The 24,712-nt window shown below is 40.0% G+C and overlaps 1 protein-coding gene across 1 annotated transcript in view; it reads left to right on the top strand.

The window, feature by feature from the left end:
* The window catches only part of TPD52 (tumor protein D52), a 128,103-nt gene extending 103,629 nt beyond the window's left edge, over positions 1-24,474 (top strand). Inside the window, exon 7 of the mRNA XM_040588593.1 lies at positions 24,194-24,474. Coding sequence (XP_040444527.1) covers positions 24,194-24,347 — 154 coding nt within the window. The 3' untranslated portion in view covers positions 24,348-24,474. The remainder of the gene's footprint in view (positions 1-24,193) is intronic.
* The last annotated feature ends 238 nt before the right edge of the window (positions 24,475-24,712 follow it).

Below are 24,712 nucleotides of genomic sequence, written 5' to 3'. Positions count from 1 at the left end.
ACATAAGGCTTAGAAGAAAAGAATGGGGATTAGTGAAAAGCCTGAAAGTGCTGTGTGTGACATAAAGCCATGCCATCATCAGTAAATGACATAAAGCCCACCACTAAGCTACTTCAGACTTTGTAGATGGTGTTGAATGAAGTAGCAAAATTCTGCAGAGAGCACGAAAGTGTTTCTTGAAAGAGGAGAGCAGCGGGGAGAGAGCAGAGCGATATTTAATATTCTGCTGCGAGTAGGCAAAGCAGGCTTCAGTGGCGCAGCACTGTGTGCCTCTTGAGTCTCTAGCAAGCTTTCATATAGGGCTAGTGGAATAAAGGAGGTGTTTGAGGAGTAAATAGGAAAGTGTGAGAGGATCTTGGTACTGGTGGGAGCACATTCCTCCATGCAATTGGGAGTCCTACGCACCATAAACTACTCTGGGAGCGTAAACAAACACCTCTTGGAAGAATGTGGCATGCTTGCCTTTGATGTTGCTGAGAGGTTTTGGAGTATGTGTTAAGAAGTAGTCTTCTTTTTTTCACACCCACCTCCTCATACCGCATAGTTAAAATTAGTTTCTGTTCTTTCCTATGATATTTGCAGTATGCAGCGTGTGTTTTCTTTTTTCTTTTTTTTTTTTTTTTTGGGGGGTGGGGGGAGCTGTTACGGAAATCTCTTCTCCCTTCAAAAGTCTTCAGACCAAAAGTTAGGTTTGTCCTATACTGTTTTTAGGTGACGATTCAAAAAAACCCTTATTATTGAGTGTAATTTCTCCTTTGATATACAAATTAAGTTCTTTTGATGTGGGGTGGTTGTTCCCATAGTAAAGCAACTCTTCAATGCAGTTCATTATTAGCAAGCAATTGTTTAATGTGCACATCTGTTTATACTACGTAGGCAAAACCGATTGTGGTGCTCCCTAAGGGAGCTTGCCTCATACACTGTGTTTTATATCTCCTGTTACTTGTAATGGTGAATTCTGCAAGATTTTGAATGCTTGGAATTAAATTATCCGTCATCATTTTTCCTTGACTCTGCTGTTTGTTTATTTTACTTTCTGTATTGCAGAGAAGTTTCAAGCATTTCTGAAAGTGTGTTGCTGTGGTTGTTTTTTCATGGAGTGTTACCTGCCCTGCTTCTGGGCAAAACCTTGAAGTTTGGCAGGGGTAGCCTTCATTGTGGGTGTGCCTCATGCTGCTTGCATGACAATCCACATAGACTGAGCTAAGATAGTGGGTATTTGGACACGCAAAGAGATTTCATAGGTGCTTATGGTGAGGGCCTTCAAATGCATCAGCTTCTCTAAGCAATGCTCATCTCCAGACAGCTCTCCATTATTTTAGTATCTTTCAGTGTCTACTGGTTCTTCTCCTAGACCAAAGGCAACTTGAATGCTGACAGCAGAAAGACATCTCCTGCAGCCCGGTGAGGGAGGACTGATAGTAGTCAGGAAGAAACAGTGATTTCTGGCTTCTTATTGTTTTATTTCTCCTGGACAGAAAAATGGATTTGCATTTCACAGTCCTTCGATCACTGTGCCAGTCATCAGTCTTATGATTAGAGAATCAAGTGTCTTTTTTTGTGTTGGGTAATAGTTTGCTTTGCATGGAGTGATTTCTGGTAGTGCCAAGAATAACAGCTATTGGTAGTGCTGATCTTCTCAGGGGAGGAAGAGAAAACTGAAAACTGAACTGCAATTTTAAAAAGTTAGGCTCTTTTTTCTGCTCTATGATATGCTTCCCATAGCAGTACAGCCAGTGATGTTGATCAAACTTGAATGTATACCTAAGGGACTGAATTGCAAATTGGAGCAACCTCATCTTTAGCTTTTCAAAAGCTTATTTTTGCCACTTTCTTACAGCTTTCCTTCATGTCATAAATACCAGAATTAACAAAGTATTAAAGAAAGTCTTGTATTTCATCATTTTTTTAATTATTTCAGTATGAAAATAATTAGTGCCTGTATTTGAAACCTATTTCCAGTACAGAAAATTATTCAGTCATATCTTTTGATCTTTGCTGGAGGAAGAACAAAAAAAAATTGGCATGGTTTAGACAATTAGCTTAAACAATTAGCTTAGATATTAGGTGAACAAGTTCAACTGTTAGGATGGTGAAACTCTGAAAGGGCTTACCTAGAGGCTGTTTAAAAAAAACTTTCCTTTGTGGATGTTTCTTAAAAACAAGTTTGATAAATATTTGTCAGGGGTAGACTCCTTTAGTGTAAAAGGTAAGACTGGAAGTCTCCTCCCACCTTTAATTTTTCTGATTTTGGTCAAGCATTTAAAAAGTGGCTGATCATTAAGGAAGACTTGCTTTTGAGACACTTCAAGACAAGTACTGTAGAAAAGCCAGCTTTCCAGTACAGTAGGTGCCAATAAACACTTCAAAGTTCCTGAAATAAATACTTATGTGTGCTGCATATAAAATACTGTGGGTTTTTTAAGCTTCTTATGTTCCCTTGTAAGTCACCCAGATGGATGAGAAATACTCATAAATACAATCTCAAAGTAATTTGCTCAACTTCTTTTGTAAATGGCCATGAAATAATGGGGAGTGACATGGGAAGCTTTTGGCTGAAATACTGATACAGCTATTACCCAGAATTGATTCTGCCACCTCAGTCACAGTTTATGCATTTCATTCAGCTCTCATTCCTTTCTATATGCTTGATAATTGTTGGAAGAAGCTGAGGTGGTCAGTCATATGACCTTACCTCTAAAACAATTTACTAGCAGGCTTTGCTGAACTGTAACTTGAGTAAATATATATTTTCTGGCTCACCAAGAGCTTGCACTGTTTAACAATAACCTCATGATGTGCCTTGTCAACATCTGGCCCTGTAATTTCCTATTTTTTTCTCATCTGTGCTATGAGGAAAAGTGGGTTTTATTGAAGAATGAACTGTAAGTAACAGCTTTGTACCTGGGTTGTTTTCTGTTCAAGCTAGAAAATGGTAGGGGGGAAAAAAAGAAAAACATGTGAACATCCAGTATCACCATCATATGGGAGTATTTGGTATGAGCCTACACACACATTATAGTTTAATTAAAATCTGTTATTGCTTGACTGCTTCTGTGTGCACATATGCACAAAAAAGTTGACTCCTGAAAGGGAAGCTCTTTAAGAAGGTATCTTGTTATTGCCAGATATATCAATTAGTCATTTCATAGAAGTTATTTAGATATCAAAATCAGGAAATAAGTGTTGAAAACGCAAAAGATTATTAGCTCAGAGTTACTTTCTGTCCATCACTTGCTATGGCATACTCTAGCACGTTGAGTTACAGCACTGTCGCTTCTGTGTGTTGAAGGATGGCATCTTTAAGGCTAACATACTGCTACACTGAAAAATCTAAATATTTTTAGTCTTTTGGGGCATGCAGTTTAGTTACCAGTATTTGATATCAAACTGCTAAGCTGTGTATTACTGTACAATTATTGTGCAAAGCAGTTTGCTGTGAAACATTTATTGTGAAACATCCAAGGCGTGAACTAAGGATAAAATCCAGGTGTTTGAATATTAAATTCTTTATTTGTATTAGTCCTCACTTTTTTTTTCTTTACTTTAACCAGATTTCTACAAAATATCAGTATTATAAGACGTTTTTAGTCCAGTGTTACCTTCGCACTTGCTATGTTTTAATATAAACATAGGTTGTAGTAGGAGTGGTGCTTGTACTGTGATACCAAATGATGCAAGTGTTATAAATTGTTATTTTTCCATCACAGAGATGGATGAGCATGTATTTGACATGCCGACTATGATGATGGTGTTCCAAGAACATTCAGTAAACAATTACTTGGTCTCTTCTCCAAACCCTCCAGCAAAATTAATTTTGTTTCTTAAGTAAGGCTGAAACATTGGAATTACGCCTGATAAAGCTGAAAGAAAACCACTGAAATAATTATTTGGAGCTAAATCTGTTCTCTATATCATTATGTAACAAGAGTGTGAGCTACTAACTGTTCATATAGTGAAAGGGATCCCGTGGAGTTCCCCGAGCCACTTCACTAACACTGTTGCAGCAGTGAGGTCACGGTAGCTGCTGCCTTGCCATTACCCCAGCTCTGCAGGGGTGAGCCTGACTGCCAGTCCCCCACTGCCGTTCAGAAATGATGCTGCTGCATCTCTTGGCCACAAAAATTGCTCTTGGGGCAGAGAATCAAATGCACAGACAAATCTAAGTCCCCTTCCAGGGATTTCCAAATCCCATCTAACAGTAATTGCAGTGCTAGCTGAACTGTAAAACTTACGTGGTTTCTTTCTGATTTTTGCTGCAGTTGATGAAGCAAAGCCATTGTTCTGGCATTTATTTGCTGTTTTATTGGGTGTTAAGTGTGGCATGTTGCTAAAATCCTATATGAAATAAATCTGACTTTTTATATATTAAACTTTATGTATATTTATGTAAGTTTTATTTATATATTCCAAACAGCATGACTTTTCATATACTAAAATGATTCCTATGCAAAAAGTGATACTTTAAAGTTTAGTTAATTACTCCTATTTTGTCACGTCTTATTATTGAGATGATTTGATTTGATCAAATCTGTTCTGCCCATAGATGAAAGGCTAAACAAATAGATCACGTATTGTAAAAAGAAAGTTAATTCAAGTGTTTAAACATTTTGTTTTAAGACTTTAATTACAGTGTGGAACAAATAGTTTTTAACTGACATGGTTTTCTTTGTGTGTTACTGGCGCACATCCATCAGTACGGAGTTTGAATAACTTCACCTTAAATAGCACGCTTTCTTCTAATAGTTCATTTATTCCTAAGTGTGGTTAATGCTGAAATGGGACAGCATGAGATGTGGCTAAGATGGGGTCTGAAAGGGTGCAGCTGCAACGTGCTTAAAGAACTTGGTGGATCACAAGGATTCAGCATTACTGGAGCTGGATTTAAGGTTTCAGTCCATAAGCACTGCGGCACAGTGGCGGTAACGGTGCTGAACTTACATCTGTCCATGGGAGGACGTACGCTGTGCGTCCTTGTTGCAGGTTAAATTTCTACAGGTGATGAACAGCCAAGCAGGTACTGGGGATCAGTCTTGTAACGATGTAAACTTGTACCTGCCTCCTGGTGTTCAGCCATGCTTTGGGCACTGTGGGTATTTTATCACTCACGTAATCCGAGTTTATTCCCAAGTATAAGAGAAACTGAGTTTGACCTGGGTGACTGAATGCCTGGTTTTGCCTTGTATAGTCATTATTGTGATAACTAACACCATTAGCTTCAAAAGTGTGGTACTGCAGGCATAATCTTTTAAAATGCATAAGTGAATTCTTTCAGAGTAGATGAAATTTTTCAGTGGAATTGACCCATCAATAGGTAAAATCGTTTATGTGTATTTTTTTCCCCTTTTCCTTGTGTGAGAAAACTTTCAGAACGATTCTTTCCACCTCCAGGGTATTACGGATTACTTGGACCATCAATACTTTCCTTAAATCTTTTGTGGAGTACAATAAACCTCCCTGTCCTTTTTATAGGGAAAGTGATAGAATTTCACACACACACACACCCCCACACACACCCCCCCACACACACCCGCACACACCCTTTAAAATGCAGATAATACATTGTTTGGAGAAGTTTGTTTGAAAAGGTAGGTTAAGCTGGAATGAGTCGTCACCTAGGCACCCTCTGTGTGTGTGCATGTATCGGGAACTTGATACTGTGGGAAAGCTGCAAGGCACCTTCTGGGGTGATGGAAAAGAAATACTGTACTACAATTAGTTTTACTCACAAACAAGAATAGGATTTTGTTATCATGATTAATTGTGTCTTACTGTATTCCACCAGAAGGTAAGCAATAGCAGGAGCTGAAATTCTTGAACGGTAGAAAGAAAAGACTAACAAGTGAAAGGTATGGAAGCAGTCTTGAGGTCTCTGTCACTTTTGCTAACTAATATAACCACAAACTCTGGCTTCTGAGATAGGCAGAATTGATAAGCAGGTCCCTTTTCAATGACCAAGCTTATTTGAACATTGATTGGGACAAAACCGTTCTTTGTTTTGTTGGTATTACTAAATCTTTAGTACAAAGTTGGCATTTAAACCAAGGGCTGCCTTTATTTACTCAAGGCAAATACGAACATTTTGGGTGCCCCTTTTCTTCTAGGCTTATAAACTGAATTTTCCATTGGCTTTCATATGCTTTAATGAAACGCCTCCAATATGATGCACTGGCAAGCCTGTTGTCTTTTATCCTATTTCTCCATCTAACTAGTTCCTCTTGATGTCAGTTACCAGTGGACAGAGGGATGGAGGGAGTCCCAAATTGTTTTTGTGGCCTCATTTTCTGCTGTGAGCAGACGCAGGCAGGGCTCACGCTGGCGTTCCCTCAGCCGCTTGCACTGGCCATCTCCCTTGTGCAGCCGCCTGTAGAGCTGGGGCAGGGAGCTGATGCAGAGGAAAACTGACTTTTTTTTTCTTTTATTAGTTTTCACATGAATCCAGTTCCGGATCTGGTTGGCAGCCATACAGCTTGCCCTGTCACAAGGACACAATCAGGAGTGGTCAGGTGCAGGTGAAGGAAGAAGGCTCAGGCTGCCCTTTCAGCAGCTCCGGTTTGTGCTGGGCAGGCAGTCCCAGCCTCATGGGCTCCAACATTCCTGCCACGTGCAGGGCAGAACAAAAATTAGAAGTGCAAGTGAGTCCTTGAGCTCTGTTGAGATAATTCACCACAGCAAAGCCAGTGCATGCACAGCCTCTACCACAGCTCTCCACAGTGCAGTGCCTAGGAGTCTGAGGGTGGTAAGTTAAGCAGTCAAGGTTTTCAAGGCAGCTTAGGGGGAAAAAAAAAGAGAGTAAATGATTAAAAATGGAGAACAAAAAGGTGCATGACCTGGAGAAGTGTGTGGAAGGGTGATGGATGCATATGCTGGGCTTCTTTGCAAGTATTTCCAGAACCGCTCTGTGATGTTCATGTGTGCCACCACTCATAAGTCTGCAGTAATTCACTGGCAGAATGTATTTGGGTTTCTATTCCTGAACAGCTTCAAAACCTATTAAAATACAAAACACATTCTTACTTGTCAGAAACTAAAGGTGAGGATACCAAGCATCTGATCACAATTTGCTTAGAATGGTTTTCTGCATTTATAGAAAGGTGTAATGCATTTTACAAGTGTTTGGAATCTTTGGAGTCTTGAAATATCTTTCCAGTGTTTTTAAGAGTATAAATGTAAATATTCAGTAGAGTATTCTGCAAATGAACAATATTTTTTATTCTGCAAATAAAAAAAAAGAAAAACGGGGAAGGGGCTTGAAGTCTGTTTCTGTCATTTTGCAGATAATTTGGGAGAAACCTTTCAAAGCTACAGCGCAAACAAATCCTGATTGAACAAGTGAAGACCCTTGCAGAATTACTGCACACAAAGGAGATGTGGACTGTTTTCTTAACTAGCGAGCAGTTTTACAGTAGGGCTTTAAAATCAGGACTTGGAGGCAGTACAGAGTAACTGCAGTGGTGAATTAAGGAGATTGTGATACAAGGTTTTAATATTTTTTGCATATTGTCAAGGGTTGGGTGTAGAATGTACAGCAGCAGTAGGTAACAGAGAGAAAATGAGACAGGATCTTAACAGCTTCACTTTTTCACTCCTATAATACAGGATATAGGCCAAGGTGCTGGGTCTTCTAGGAGTTGGTGGAAGCATTAGCTAGGAGCAAATGTTTTCATGGAATGCTTGTATCCTATGACACCAGCTAGAGAAACTTTTGGTGCCTTTTTAAAAATCTAATAAACACTAATAAGGAGAAGGAGGGCAGAGAAGTTACCTGGGGAGCTTCTGTTTAACTACCTAAAGTTTGGAGGAAAACAGGAAAAGTAGAGTAGAAATGTGTTACATTTGTAAAGAAGAGTTACTGTTCTGAAAAAATTCCAGCAAATGAGAGGTGTTGCCTCCTTGTTTTGTTCTATCTGTTCTTCATTATGTTGTTGGTTGGGGGTTTTTTAGCCCCAGTTCAGCAGCCACTTGTGCAGGCATATTGCACAGCTGTACCTGTAGTCCCACAGAAATTAGTAAGCTTATCTATGTCAATGACATGGACCAGAACTCTTGAATGCAAGCACTAGTTCGCAAATATTTCAGGATTTGCACAGTCATGCTCTGAAACTGGGGTGAGGATTTGGCAATAGCAAGGAGGGGAAAAAGAAAAAATCTCCAAAAATTGTGTTTCTTATCTTTGATTGAATTCAACCATTTTAATCTTGTTTTCATGAGCATTTATATCAACTACTTTCACTGGAAACTGCAAAATAAGAAAATATATTGTCTGTATGTGCACAGATGTTGTATTAAGCAATTATTTTTATTTTCTGGTGATTTTTATTCATGCATACAACAGGTGAGTTATTTTTCTTTCACGCAGTACTAAGCTTAAGTAAATACTCAAACTGTATTCAAGTATTTAGTTGTGTTTTAGGGAAATGAGTCCTAGTTTGGACTTAATTCTTTGCAGTCGCCTCTTCTACAAGGTGATTGGGCTGTTTAGTCCATTTGCCAGGATCTCAGGGCTATCACAGGATGCACTAGGAAGGACATCCAGGTGGTTTCATGCAGGAGGTGTTGCTACCCAGCCACCTCAAGCCCCTTCGTATGTGGGCTGGTTTCTTGCAGCGCTGTTGTCATAGCCTTTCATGTCCTGAGTTCCAGCTGGACGTATGAGCTTAAGGGCAACGCCGAACTAGAGCCGACTCTTCCTATTCAGGCAGCATTAGACCTGGGTCAATAAGAGCTTCTGGAAGTTGGAGCCCAATGCAGAAAGGTGTAGTCAGTCTTGATTTGGCAGGATCAGGGCTAAACAAGAGGTAAAAAAAAATTCCTTGTCCTTAGCTGGCTCTCTGAAAAGCCACTTTCACTGTGCCCCTTGGTGCCTCTGATACTGGGAGTCTAGCGCAGCTGTATCAGATCTGGCACCGTGGAGAAACAGTTTAGGTCTGCATGGTGTGTAAGTCAAGATGTGCCCAGTAAAGGTGCTTGGACTGCTTCCACACCCAGGGAGCTCTGCTAGACCTGAACTCTGCGTGCCTGAGTTCAGCCGTCCCTGCACTGAGCTTCCTGAAGTGGAAGTGCTGGACTGGTGTCTCCACATCCAGAGTAAAATGCCATGGATAGCTCTCCTACGTGACAGAGCTGTTTTATTCCCTTTCCGTGTGGACAGGAGTTGTAGGAGGTCCTGTAACTCAGTTTCCTCTCTGGAGAAGGCACACTAAGATAACACTGCACACCATGAACAGAAAATGTAATATTCTTTGTCTAATATGTAACAGGTATATCAAAACCTGCCTGCTTTGCTCAAGCACGTTCCTCTCAGCTCTTTGAGAGGCTTTTAAAGGCAGAGCTCTGTTCCAGATTTACATCTCCTGGCTCCTTTTTCCCCAAAGGAATGGGGATGTAATTTCAGACCCTTGGTTAAAGAGTTACAAGTATTTGGGAAAACAGATAATTTGCTGCTAATTGATTCCCTGGGCTGCTTGTTCCCAGTTTTGGAGGTACTGCAGGCATTAAAGATGAAGCATGGAGCAGTCTGAGTTAATGGTCTCTGTCAGATGATTAGTTTGTACCATACAGGTTGGGAAGGAGCAGCTGGAGAATGGGCAGGAAGAAAAGGAGAGTATGGTGTGAGTAAGCATAGCTCCAGGGAAAAAAAATTACAGTTTCTTCTGATTTTTGCATGTAGCCATGAACTTGAACATATTTAAATGTCACTGGGCCAGGGCAATCCCACCACCAGAAAATACCTTCTGAAGTGGAGAATACAGCAGCATTTTTCAATCCATCAGTAAAGGATTGTTGGATTATTTAAATAGTTGATTGAGTAGGTCTTATAAAAACAAAATATAAATGCTTATCAGTAAGCAATGGTCTTTGCCCTCTGTAGAGGGTCATTCTATAATCACTTGCGTCCACTGGGCTGGTTTCCATTGCTTTACAGTTCTAGTTTCATGGTGGTGCAAGTTCCTGGTTCACATTGTCTTACACTGCTCTCCAAATGATTGACCCAACATTCAAAGGCAGCATTATCTGTACTTTTTTTTGTCTGATTTTCCCCCCTCCTTTTTAAACTTCGCTTTGTTCATAACCAAAGCTTACAAATGCATCCGTCCTGTAGGAGACGTTTTATGATCTGTAGTTCAGAATTTCAGGAATGAGGTTTACATTACAGTCATAATAATTTGTGCTAAAGGGACAAGTAGACCCAGAATCCTCAGATAATTTGATGAAAAGTAGATATAAGTGTTTTAACACCTAAATAAATCCTTTCTGGTTAAAATAAATCGAGGCTAAAACTAGTAACATGGGAGCAACTTAACTCTTTTCACTGGCCTTGGAGAAGTAGTTGATAACTGCTGCGGCTGTTTGACTCCCTTGTTCGGATTAAAAAATAAATTAAAGGAAGGAGGAAGGGAATGAAAGAGCATTTCCTTACCAGGCAGTCACACAAGCTATTGTCCGTGAGCTCCCCGCCCCCACTCTTTCACCCAGGCGCGTGCGCACACACACACACACGCACACAAAAAGCCAGTTTTGTGTCCTTCTGAGCACACAGATGTTCCTCTTGGCATCCCTACAGTATGGATAGGTTTTTTTGCAGGCGCAGAATGTGAGGCTTCTTTGTTGGAGACAAAGTGTTGCCTGTGGTGGGAATTGCTGCAGTGATGGGAAAGTATCGTAATGTATTGTTGGATTACTGTGGCTTTTTCCCCAGTGGAGACAGTACATTAAAGTAGCTTTGTGGGCAGGGAATTGTTTGAGCCAAGCCTGGCTAATAACACTCTCCCCTTGGCAAGCAGTCGTTCAAGGTATGGTTGGCATAGTTTGGACAGTCACGAGGTTTGTCCCAGGCATGTGCAGCGGTTTTGCTGCGTTGGGTAGAGGTCTTACCAGCCGTCTTTGGTGAGCTAGCAGAAGCGGTCTGGCTGTGAAGATAGAGCTGTCGTACTTTCAGCTCCTCGTTTTTTAGTTGTATGAAGGTCTGATATGATATGTTGCCTTCTCTGAATAATTGTTAGGACATCTGTTCTGGGGTTTCTATGTAATGGTTCTAAGAAAACAGCTTAAAAGTAGAAACTGACATTAGGTGTTTTCCTGAGCTTTCATACAGAAAAGGATATAGCCCTTTAAAATTGTTTCTTGTACTGTTGTCTGCCAGAGAACATGGTGCTTCTTTGGGCACAGTTGATGACGTTGCCAACCTAAAGCTCTGAATCCAGTTCTTCTGTTGTTGATGGTACCGAGCAAGAAGAGAAATACAGACTTGTCAGCTGCGGTCTAGATGAAGTTCCTTTTATCCATATTGTGTTATTTTTTTTATCTCCATTCCTGAAATACACACAGATTTTGTCATGACTTGAACTCTTTGGTTGACAGTTTTGTACCCTCTTTATAAATATATTTGGATATGAAAGGTCTGCCTATGTAAATTCAGTTGAAAGATTGCACAGTTTAAGACGGAGAAAATGAGTTATGGCTCCATTTCAAAATGGCTCAAGAAATAGCTTACAGATGAAAAATTCCTTGAAGAAGCTGCTTCTAGGGAGAATTTGGAGGGGAGGCTATAGAGGAGAAAGTTACTTGACTCTGTGTAAGAACTATTAATTATTTTGTTTCCCGGTTTGCACCTCTAATGACAGAAGCTCTATTCCTTCACTTTTTCTCCAGATATTTTTATCTATCTCTAGTTCCCTCACTGTGGACAAAGATGGAGTGATTTAATTTTCTGTAGAGCTTTCATCTTTCCGCATCTAGAAATAAAAGAACCACAGCTTTATTTGGTGTGTTTTCTCAGTCCATGTTTGTGTATTGTATTTAATGAGAACTTACCAGTGATTCTCTATTGACCAGAAGACAACAAAAGTTACAAAAGAGTGCATAAGCCGACCCAGTAGATCAGGAAGACGGTTGTTCTCCTCGTAGGTGGCAGTTGTTGCTAGTTCATTTCCAGGCGTACTCTGCATACTGGATGCAGTTCTGCTGTCATGAATACACCTACTTTTTACTATTCTTAAATAAGCTTTTTTCATCCCTGAGACCCACTTCTTGTTTGTCTCTCCAGTTTCACTGAATTGCTTAGATTGTACTGACTCTAAGCCTTTTCCTCTTCTTTCAGTCCCCCTTTTAAAACTATAAGCATGCTCCTGTTTCTGTGTCAGTGTCCCCTGAACAGAATCCCCTTTGGAAACCCATCCTACCCTTCTGCTGCCTGTGGTTTCAGAAACCCAGGACACATTCTGCTGCTGTAGCCAGCAACACAGTTTCTTTCTTAGCTTTCCTTGGAGGTACCTCCTTGTCGACTTGCAACCTGCAACTGCTGGTTTTTGTCTGCATGTCTCTTTTGATATATCCAGCTGTTCATTTCTTCTTCATTGCCTCCAAAACAAAATTTTCTGATGTTCCTTCTAAATTCCTTTTGATAGTTATGTTCAGGGATAATCTGTATTTTCTTAACCTCAAGCATTACAGCATTAGGTTAACCTTTGTCATTCCTAATATCTTAATGGTGTCTGGTAGTACCTTGTTTCATGCTATTTTGTATGCTTTTTCCCTCCCTTTAGTATTTCTAAAAGCTGCCCTTAGCAGTCTGAGCTCACTTCTGGCATGACTGCAACAGGTGAGTGGCTTGCTAGCTGAGCTGTCTTACTGTTAACTCCTTGCCTAGAGCCACCATGTTCTTCATGGATATTTTTAATATGTTTTCCTCTTTTGTTTCATATGTTTCATAAAACACATTTTTTAAAAAAACCTGAAGTACACCTTTTGCAAATCTGTCCCTCTCCGGACTCCAGTTAAGATCTCTTAATATTAGTTATTTTTAGCAGAAAGTGGAACCATCAAATACTGGGTTTCTCAGACAGGTGCATGGCATTCTGCAGAGGAGTGAGCCTTCCCCATGCTTCACACTCTTCCTTGCCAGTTTTTGAAAATCAAACTGACAATGTCAAACTGGTTTTATTTTTAAGGTGCCACTCCCCAGTAGGATTTTCATGTTGTCTCTGAATAGGCTTTTATTAACTGTGAAAGCCATTTGAATGAATAATGCAAGTGTTAGCTTACAAAGAAACGTTCCTGACCAAATCTGAAAATGACCCTTTTACAGGAGCTCCATGACCTCTTTTTCGTCAGAAAGTCAGTTCGGTATTAGTCGCTATTGTTCATTCATAATGTAAATAGATGAGGTTGTTCTTGGGACATTCAGATTAAATGGACACTAACAAGGAATTGACACTTAAAGTAAGTATTACTTGACATACCTTAAAATGGTGGGTAATATTCTGTGGTATTTATATGCAGGCATATATTCTAGATTTGTGCGTTCAGTGATGCTTCAAGATGATTTGCATGTACTGGAAATAGTTAGGTCTGTAATCTATAAGAAACGTTACAGTGGTGGTTTTTCCCTACAAGATCCCATTTCATCCTCTTGTAGCTTTGTCAGACCATAGTGTTGATACTGTCAGATATTTTTAGCTAAAATCTTCAATTACTTCTTCACTGAGTGTCTTGCAGTTGTCTGAGCAATCTGCATATGCTTCATTTTATGGACTTAACTGTTACATAAATGTGACTTTACTTTTGCCACAGGTGAGCAGTAAGAGTGACTGAGCACACCAGAGGGCAGGTGTTACAGGCAGTGCTTTTGTGTTGGCACCAACAGTCGAAAGGAGAATTGGGAAAAGACATAGGAATAGGGAGGTCAACCGAAGAGGCTGGTACTTCTCAGCAGTCCTTTGGGAAGGAGCGGCCCTCCTGTGGCCTTAGCTGATTGATAAAGGGGAACCACATGGGTCCTCCAGCTCCTCTTGGCTTAGAGTCCCATCCAGTTCTTCCTCTTCGCTTAAGCCCACCAAGTCTTACCAACCCAGTATTCCCCACAAACCTCACCCACATTCTCCAGAGTTGTATTCCTCAACATACATCTCTTCTAGACCCCCTTCCCACCTCCCAGGCTTCCTCTGAGACCCCAGATCATTAGTGTCCAGCCTTCCCTCATCATCAGCATCTTTCCCATCTCTCCTGTTGGAGTCATGTGCAACTGAGAATCCAGCTGTTCAGCAGCTCATCTTCTGTCTGTCTTGTCTATGCCAGCTCTTAACATGAACAAGGTTACCAGCACTCAGTGCCCCTGGAATAGCCTCCCCACTCATCTTCTGTATCCAGCTCTCCCAAGAGAAGAATATATCCAATATATAGCTATGATGGGGTTTAAAGGCAAAGGACATGGGCAGTACTTGCTATCAGTGCGGATGGGAGTGTCAGAGCAGGGTTAGAAGACATGTCTGCAAAAACCTGCTGACAGTATGTGAATTATCCTGGTTTGCTGAAGTTGTTCCTGTATGACAGCTTCTCCAAGCTGTACAGACCTTGAGGGTTGAGCACCAAGGCTGGGCAGGTTTTTAAATTCATTGTCGTTGTTCCCTTAGCTAGTGTCATTACCCAGAGAGTCAGGAGGAGAAACGGTCTGATTTGAATGTTGATAACAACCATGTTTGGATTTTCAAAACCTACTATTTTTAATCCCTTATAAGAGACTTGCCAGGATGGCTGGTGCGAGGGGACTGGAATCAGCTGAGGGAGAAAACTGAGAAGCACTGCAAGAAAAAGAAGACAGCTGAGCTTAGTGGTGAAAGAGAAAACTTGTGATGGGGTAAGAAATGGACTGGGACTAGGATCAGTGAGGAGGCAGTAAGTAAGAGAGGACAAGAAAAAATGTCTTTAATAGTTTTTCCTGGGGTAGAAAAAGAACACCGGAAATCCCTGGTCAGACACCCCAGGGAGAGGGTGAGAGATTAGGGAAGTTATGATTAGGAAAATGGACTAAGTATAGAAAGAGAGTAAGATCGAGACCACGTGTATCAAGAGGAAAACTAGAACAGTATTGTGGTAACTGCATTTGAAATTTGGAGGGCTGAAGGTTTAGGGCTGTGTCCATGAAACGTGTCTGACTGAGACAAGGTCCCAGTGTGAGAAAGGGAAGGAGCAGGAGCTGCAATAGAGATCACTTGCGGAAAGATGGACAGAAGAGTATGAGCTAGGGCGTGCTTCACATGAGTTTGTTCATTTTTCTTTCATCTTTTAATCAATTTTCCTGGCTTCTGGTGCCCATAAGCATGAAGACCTATGAGGTCTTGTTGATGTTTTGTAGTATAATTGAATACATTTTTCGTATATTTAAGTATATAGTCTTTATTTTTGAGCATTTTGTACATAAATTACAAAGCCATATTTTAATCAAAATAGTTCACTGAATAAACAGCAGAAAAATATAACGATTTAGATTAAATGCTCAGATTTCTTTTATTTTAGAGTTATGTTTCCTCTCAATATGTTATGGACTGAGAAAGCAACTGGCATAAATTACTGTGTGATGACATAACTGTATCTGATACAAGTTCTTAGATGACAGGAGCCACCTATGGCAAGTTTCGTTTGTCAAGGCTTACCTCACCATGCCATAGAGAAAAGGTTATAGTGTTCATCTTTGATGGGATATGAAGTAAATTTCAAAATCTAGATTATTTTGAGGATTCCTTCTCTGAAGAAGGAATGATCCTGTCCCAAAAGTTTTAGTGAATGCAAATTGATTCTTGCAGAAACTGTAGCAAAAATTACAGCAAGATTTTTTTGGTCTGTTCTAGTAAGTATTGGAACTTTGTTTTTTGTCTGAATCGAAGGCAAATGTGTTACTTCTTAGAAGTTTTTCACAACTAAGAAGCCCCACTGAGAGTTTTGACTGTCCATACTGAGTAGAACAGAATTAGATTTAAATATCTTGATTATTGACATCATTGTAACAGCAGAGCTTGGTAATGTCTTCACAGTGGTTTGCTCAGGGCTTTTCCATGAGAACCATAAAACAATGCTTGTCAGGCTTTACATTTACCTTCTTTTAGCTATAGGAATGAAAGCTTCCATGTTTCATTCACCTACGTCTGTGCCATTTTCAAGGGGCCACCAGTTGCCTCAATGGCCAACAGTGGAGATGCAGGAAACAGTGACAAGGCCCCTGAACTTGGGTCCCACAGAATGAAGATGCCAGGGTTTGACCAATATGTACAGTTTTGGGCAACTCCTTAAGCATAAACACCCTAATGATGGGGTACCCCCAGATTCTGCTGCTGTCACCAGTCTGGTAAGTTACCTGCCCACCAAGTGTCGGTATGTGCAGTAGTGTTAATGTGTGTGCTTGCTTCTGTAAGCTCCAGTTGACCAGGGGTATATTAAAGTGGTTCAAGGGTGTTCTTCACATCAGGATGTAGGTAATATCCCCAAATTCTTTCTGGCATTCATTTCAAATTTCTGCTTTAGCAGTGGTCAGACTAAAGTGGGGTTTGGCTTCAGACCTCCTCAAGGTGCATAAAGCACCTTTTGGTTTTAGGGATGCTTGCTATAGGCTCTGCTTATGCACTGTTTTTCAAAAACACAAGGTGACAGTGGCTGTTGTTTAAGCTTACGGTTTCACACAAGCTTAGAGCATTCTGTTAAATGCTTCCGTGGATATGAGAGGCTTTTATCTGCTTTTATCTAGTAAAGTATCTAGATCTGTGCTTGTATCTAGCAGAGTAGAGCCTTCTTGCTTGTGAAAGGATGGCTTTGACACAAGGAGCAAAAATATTCTGAAAAAATACTAAGCAGGAGTCATAAATGGTAAATGTTCAGAAGAAATGAGTGCATATTTGCTTGCTTAGCTCATGGAAAAAGGAAAACAAGCTGAGTAGGAAACAAATAAAGCTGAAGTGGCAGTGGGTTGATGAGTCATGAGCAGAAAGATTGAATTTTCCCATGGAATATAACCAGCAACTTTGGAGCATTTTTTGTGAACGGTTTGATTGCAGAGAACAGAGGTGCTTTGAAAATCCTAATTTGAATATCCATCCTTTATTTGAGTGACTGGGTACTGTGATAATAAATAATGGTTGAATAAAATTTAAGCCAAAAGGGATCTTCAGGTCATCTCTCAGGACTTCACTGTTTCACGAGACATGACATTTCAGCACGTAATTCTGAACTGAACTAACACACCTGTTTTGACATCCCTTCACTTGAGGCCGTCAATGGCTGGAAAGTCTCAGTGCTTGGAGATTTTTTCTAGTGGTTCATCAATATTATTGGCAAAATTGTGAGTCCCATTTGCATTTGATGGACTTTGTTTTCCTGCTGTTACATGCTTTTCCCAGATAGATTTAAGCACCTTTTAATACCAGTATTTTCTTTCTGTAAAGGTATAGACAGCTCAGTCTTTTTAATAACTTAACAGATCAAGATCTTCACATGGTTATTCAGTGTTATGCATGTTCTTTGTCCTCTCTTTAATAGCCTTTAAAGGAAGGTAGGCAGCAGGATACTACAGTCTCCTAGTATCTCATGCCATCCCCTGTTCTGCTTTGTGCAGAATTCACACTGCCTTTCTACCGCCACTTTCTGCTGTCTTGCTCATACATGCAAAGCTGGAATTTGGTCTTTTTGCCCTGGCATTGCTTAAGAGCTCATACTGAGGGCGGTGGTGGTGTTAAGTTATGATTGCTGATCCAGCTGCTGGAAGCAGGATTGCCATTGCTAGATGCACGGTGTGTACCTGGCTAGAAAAAGCCACTTGAGCAAGATGTAGATTGCTGCACAGAACTGTGCTGCCTTCAACTTGACAGCAATCTGCTAATCTAATCTGTATTTCTTATGAACAAGAATTTTGTATATACTGGCAATGAGTGAGGGGTTGCAGGGAATTGGTGTGCTCTTGTTGAGCTCCTTCCCTGTAAGGCATCAGAGGGTGACCTATACAGAAATCCTATAGATCTGTGCCAGGGTAGCTCCCTAACCAGCTCTATGGCCTCTCTTTGCTCATGAAATTGAGACCAGTGTGGGCTCGGGCAGCATCTGTGAATGCTTAAAAATGTTTTTGAGGTACAAGATTTAAGCGTTCCACACACAGCCTTGTTCCACCCCAGCTGCACTGCTTTGCTGCTGGCTGGGGTCAGGTAGACGTGGACTTGCTTCTGGAGGTGCATCGTAGTTTTGGTATGACTAATGGGGAGCTGCAGGGTGATTTTGAGTGGATTTGAACAGTGGTAGGAAGAGCGAACAAAAAATCTGGAGAAAAAGTGATGGTCAAATGTATTCCGTTACCTTTGTTGTTGTATTTTTTCTGAGGTTGATAATGTGATGCCTTCCACATAATAAAAAAAAAAGAGAAAATGAAACAATTAAGAATTTATAAACTGTTCTGTACTGGACTCTGTTAAGGCACTGAAACAAACCCTCTTGAATAATAGGTCTGAAAACCACATTTTGAAATTCTTATGGTACAAAAGTGAAAGACATCAAGACTTCTCATAGCATTCTCTGAGAGTACCATGGCTCAACTCTAACCCTGTCTTTGGAACGTTTTATATATTAATCTATTTTGTATGGGAGATAATCCAGGGGTTCCTTTGATTGCAGTTTTCGAAAGCCATCGTTAGAATGTGTTGGGAGATGTTAAAACATAATGTTGCAAAAACCGTAAAAAATTAGAATTAAATGTCACCCTCAGTATAAGAATTAAAAACCAGATTTAATAGTTGCCTTCCTGCTCCATTCAGAAATGCAGGTTTATGAGAGGTGGGACAGGTGGTGTGGAAGAATGAGCGGTGGGTGAGAGTGGTCATGGCCAGCCCTTGCTAGTTTGTTCAGCTTTGCATTGCACAAGTTGCCATTCCAAAAGCAGTAACAAAATAGAGGGACTGTAAGCTAAAATATTCCATTTGTCTCAAAATAGAAGTCCTGTATTTTTGTAGTATGGAATAGGGGATATCTGTGGATGCTTTAAAATCCACTTTTAAAATGAGTGGGAAATACTAGCCAAGACCTAGTGAGACTCAACCATTTCTGTAATTGCGCTGTTATTTTTGTAGCACTGTTTCCAAGACCAGAAGGTTTGTTACTTTAAATTTTAAACTAATAACTTGAGTAGTTTTAATAGAAAAAGGACTGCTTGCTAATTTGTGATCACATGTAGTTTTAAATATTACATAGTTTAACAAAATCCTTTAATGCCTACACCTATAACTTAAAGTTTGAATAAAAATTTTAATACTGTGTGGTAATGAGGATACTTCCTCTACATGTGAAATTGCACACCTGCAAAAACTACTGTTCCATTTTGGTAGCAAATGGTATAATTAGGATCAAACCCCCATTTTTAGTTACAGCCTCCTTGTTTTTACATGCTCATTGCTTTCCAAGTTAACTCCCTTTGTAAACCTTCTGCTGTAGGCTGGAATGACTTTTCAATTAAAAAAAATTAAAAAAAAAATTACCCCCCAGCATTCTTTAAAGTTAGCAAAAGCTGAAATATGTCATTCCATATCTTCCCCCTCCAATTTTATTATGTAAAAATATTAAGTTTTTTTTGTTTGTTCATATATTTTAAGGGAAAATAGTAAAGTGACTTACTTTTTAAAAATCAGAAGTTTAAAATCCTGACTAAAGAGTTTTGGGGGTTTTGGCTGTTTCCGTTAATTTATCATCAAGATTTTAAGAGATTTAAAACTTCTGTGAAAAAGGGATAGGATCAGGAGGGGCCAAGTTGCAATAAAAGGGATATAGTCAGTCAGAAGGAAGCTTCCAAGCTGCTTAGGTGTGGAAGTATATGCTGTGCTATTTATGTGTTCAGCAAAGAGAAAACCTACTTGATGTAAGTTAGGACACAGTAGTTTGATATTTGTGTGCAAAGATAAAAGACCCTACTTCTAATGTAGTAAGAGGACATAAACGCTCATTTTTTTATTTGCTCTTAAAGGTTCTTTAAGCAGCATTTGCAAGGCTGTACTCTATGCTTTCTCTGTGCTCTTACATGCAGTGTGATGTTGCTGATGTATGGTTGTGCAGACTTACGGTTCAAATAAGAAAAAGGATTTTCATCTTGATTTTTTTCAAATTCTTTTCTGTGGCAGTCCAGAAATTGCAAAGAGCAATTATTTAGGTTGCCTCCAACATAACTTAAAGTCATCTTCTGGAAGTGGATGTTTGAGGAAAGGTGCACCTGTACCCAGTGCTTTGCCCACTCCAGAAGAGATGGAGAGAAGCCTGCAGCAGCACTCATTCACACTAGAGAGAGTTTTTTGGAGCACACTGATCCTTGGCTGAAGTTCAGGCAGAGGTTTCTGGTGGGTGTTTCAGTGGGTGCTCCGCCGACACTGGCCTGAGATGGGGTCACGTCTCAGCAACAGCAGCCGGTGGAGTCCCACCTCTGAAGCTGTGTGTAAGACAGAGTCCTTCCATGCAAAGCTGGTGTTCCCAAAGGGTTAAAATTGGTAGCTCTTGTCAATAAATTCTATAGAAGTGGAGGAAGCTTTGACTCTGCTTGCAAAATAGTTTTTTTAAGTTCTGTAGAATATTCCTATACTTTCACTTATATATGAAACTAAACTACCTTTGTCTACTTTAAAGTGAATTTAATACTCTTACCTGGCAATAGGAAGCAGTAGGAGGAAAACGTGCATCTTCAACAGACACAGTGCTTGGGAGTTGGGCGAAGGTTAATGGTTCCTGCTGATGGTCATGAGATAGGATGATCTTGAATACCAGCATTGTTACTTAAAAATAAAGCAAGTCCTTTTGCAAAATGGGGTAGATGGTTTCTTTCCTTTTACACTGGTGTCCTGTGTCTCCTAGGACACCGTTGCTGAAAATAATAAAATGCCTGCTTTGTTTCTGGGTCCTGCTTCAAGCTTCTGCCATAACCATAGGATAGTTTTATCTGTTGAAAGGATAAATACCTTCGTGGATAAGAGTGTGCTTACTATGTATAGAGCAACCTATAATTTCCTCTTGTTCTAAAGGTGTTGAGTAGACCACCACTATATGCTGTGCTCATCTTACTACATTTTCTACATCTTCCACTTCTCATTTATTGTAAAGTGTTCTAGCTGAACAGAACATCTGCCACAAAACTAAATGTTTATATCCATACAAGTTGGCAGTTGTGGCAGCTCCATAAAGTGATGTTCTTCAGGATCTCTTTGTAAGCAGATATGCTGTGCCTGGAAGACCTTCTTTAATAATTGAGTTAAGTACGATTAAAGTATCTGGAATGAGAATTGCTGAAGCAGCAATGAAGGTTGTGGTGCTTTCTATGAAAATACAATTGCTTGGATTTTGCATTACAAGTATATGCTGAAGTCGTGTCTGGAAATTTGAGCAGAGTTCTCTGCAGACTGTACAATGAGCAAAGTCTTCATAACGCTAAAACGGGAGGAGTCATGCTTAAGATTATTAACTTATTATTATATTAGATTTATTAATCATGAGAAGCACAGTTTCTTCACAAATTTTCCTCATGGATTTTTCAGGCTCTAAATAGCACTTTAAAGGTTTTATTAGAAAAATAGCGGTTTCATCTATGCACTTGCAAAACACCTACCACTCTAGTCTAGCAATCAGCCCAAAAGGAACTGTTGCATGATGATAATAGTTTTTATTTTGGTTATAAAGATGGAGCTCAATCTCTTTCCCACTCTGTGCTGTCAAATAGAGAGAGGACTTCTAATTCAATTTAAAACTCATTCAGTTCAATCTTCAGTAGAAAAGTGTTGGACCCTGAAGCCAGTTTTCACAATAGTGTCCTGCTTTCTGTTACCAGTAAGATACTTTTCCTCTAGGAGGAAGGAGAGAAGAAAAAGGCAGAGGGGTGGATGGTCTTTAATATTTGTCACAGAACCGCTAGTTTTAGTACTAATTTTTATTAGGTTAAAAGCATGCCCATCTTCTTAAAAGCAGCACAGAATGTTGTTGTTCACAGGTCCAAGTTTAGTGTGACTCAAGCTTTAATAGTTTTATGCAGTCTTTACTTTTCAGTGACTTTTTTCCTCTTCTGTGGCTCTACTTTGTATATAGTTTCCTTCATTTCTACACTGTTCGCCTGCAGTCTTTTCAGTGCTTTTTCTCACCTGCCTTATCATTTATCCCCTCTTTCAAATCTTTTCAAGCATCTTTTTTTTCTCATTATAAGGTATCGGAATCATAGAACCATAGAATGGTTTGGGTTGGAAGGGACCTTAAAGATCATCTAGTTCCAACCCCTGCCACGGGCAGGGACACCTTCTGCTGGACCAGGGTGCTCCAGGCCCCATCCAGCCTGGCTCCCTTTTTCCTGTTTCCACAGACCATTTCTTCCTTTCAGATTTCCTTCTCTCCCTCTTATTTTGCCTTCTCTCAAAACCTACTCTTTCTCTCTCTCTTTTTTTTAAAAAGTCTTTTCTCATGCCCCATGAACTCCTCACACTCATTGATGAAGGCAAAAAAGTCTGAGAATTTATGCCAAAGATAGTGTTAGGGATCAGGATAACTTAATGGTTGGACGCAAAGGCAACCCATCTAGCCAGTAGCTCTTGGAAAGGTAAAGGTTTGGTTCATGCTAGAGAATTTTCTGGAGATTTCTCCTATATACCCAAATGGCTAAAATCATGAGTCAGCTGGTATCTTCATTTAAGATTTGTCAGTGAGAAGCTTTCCTCTTCATTCCCCTTCTTATCTCAAAACATCCTGACTCCTTTGGGGAACTTTCTCTTTTAAATAAGTCTTAACAAATCCCAGAATGTACCGTCCATTTTTAAGGTCTTACACATTGTCTTTTAATTTTGTTTTGCCCTTGTCTTACTCCTCTGAAATGTTGCATATTAGCTTTCGTGAATAATTATCACCAGTTGTGAAACTGTTCTGGTTTGAAATGTAAGTATTTCACAGAGAAAGGGGCAGAATTGATCCTTTCCAGCTATTTAGGAACAACCAAACATAAACTGTTCTCTGTCTTTGGTAGCTGTGCCATGCTCTTTGCTGCAGCAGTGGTTACTTGCATGTTGGACAGATGAAGGACTTCACATTTATGTTTTTAAGAAAATGTGTGGTATTTCAACTGTGTTGATTCATGCAGATCGTCATGTTCATTGGCAGAAATCTTGCTGGCTGAAGTACCCTATGTTAGCTACTTGTTCAGAGTGGAGGTATCAAATGATCTTCCTTTGTACTTTTAACATAACAGTATATTATCTGGGATTAACCAAGAGCCACAGGAAATTAATGTAAAATAGAATTGACAGGGGAAAAAAAGATAAATGCAAGGCCAGCATCTTTTCTTAAGATGTTTAGTTTTCCAAAAGGATCTTGGTTTGATGTGCCAAAGGCAGTTGAAACCCAATTCAGTTTTGCTTCATGCTAGAAAACAACTGTCAGACAGTAAAGACTGCCCAAGCTGAAGGTGAAAGTGAGCAAGATGGAATTGCATGCAACCAGGCTTCCCTGTTACACTTTCCCCAGTCAGGAACGGGAGAATGTTTCAAGCTTTCTCTTGCTTTTCCTCATGATGGTCAAGCTTGATGCATTTTCAGCTCTTCATGCTTTGACTACGGAAGAAAAGTGTGGCTTGAACTTTGAAAAGCATATTTCTCGGTTTTATTTCTGGACTTTGATCAGTAGCTCTCCGGTAAAAAAGATGCTAGTATTTAAAAAATCTTCACTAATCTGGCATGGACATCTTGACACAGAGTCTGTTCTTAAAACACATTGAATGCGCACATCTTCTGACTTGAAAGGAAAAAGGAAGAAAGAAGAAAAAGTGTAAAACAGTAGAACTCAACCCCATAGGCAGAATGTTTCTTCACAGCAGTTGTGGGGTTTCTCTTTAATTATATGTAATAAAAAACTTGCAGATGATACCCACTCTTCAGAGGAGGGGATAAGACAAGAAAAGTCCCCTTGCCTGAGGCCCAGAACTGGAAATAAAAACCATAGTTAGCTGGCATTATGCTTTCTGATTATAGCAATGTCACCAGTGATCTAATGATGACTTGTCATCCCCTTTAATGATATATCATCCCACAGATCATTGTGTGCGTGATAGCAGATAATACAGTAAAATATTTTGATGGAAGACACAAACAGTTTCCTATATAGTAAACTGCTTTTCTGTAGAGCCTACGTTCCCTCAGCAGGATCTGGTGGTGCCTGCTTTTCCCTGGGCAGGACTGTATCAACGGAGACTGGCTCTGTGGTGTTACAGAGTGTGTCCCAGCAGTTCCAGTGCTGAGGCATCACAACAGTGTTGGGCTTCCATTGCAGCACATTGTTTTCTGTGGGGCTGCTGCTTTGGTCTGCAGACAGGAGAGCAGCCTTAGGAGATGCAAAACCGTTGCCTAAAAAAACTTACCTTCTTCTCCCCTTTGCTTTACAGAAAGTATCAGAGAGGAACACGAGTACGCCTGAGACTGCTGGATCTTGAACTCACATCTAGGTTCTTGGGCGCAAAAACTGATACAACATTGCTGGAAGCCGATGCGGTGCTTTTAGGGCTTGCAGAAAGCAAGCAAACAAAGCAAAAGGAATGAATTTCATGTAATTAAATGCGCTCTGTGCTCTATAGCAAATTACACAAATGTTTCCTCAGGAATTTAAAAGTGTCTGTCTGCCTGGTTATATAAATAACGAGATCAATAAAAGAATAAGTACATTGTACCTGATTCTTGCTCCGTTTATATTCACTCATCTTTCTCACTTTTTGCCTTTAGATTTCAATGTGAAAGGTTGATTGAGCTTCCATGGGTATTATTAATTGAAAGTTTACATATTTTTCTATAAAGAATTCCAGAGTTCGGCTTCCCATCCCAAAAGGGTGTTGATCTAAGGCATTGTACTTCCATGGAGGAAATCCGAAGCTTGCTGTTGTGGTGCTCCTTCCAGTATGGTGTTTCCT

The sequence above is a fragment of the Falco naumanni genome, chromosome 3 (genome assembly GCF_017639655.2).
Source record: "Falco naumanni isolate bFalNau1 chromosome 3, bFalNau1.pat, whole genome shotgun sequence".
Lineage (NCBI taxonomy): Eukaryota > Metazoa > Chordata > Aves > Falconiformes > Falconidae > Falco > Falco naumanni.
The sequence above is the reverse complement of the archived record's forward strand: the minus strand, read 5'-3'. Positions and strand labels throughout refer to the sequence as shown.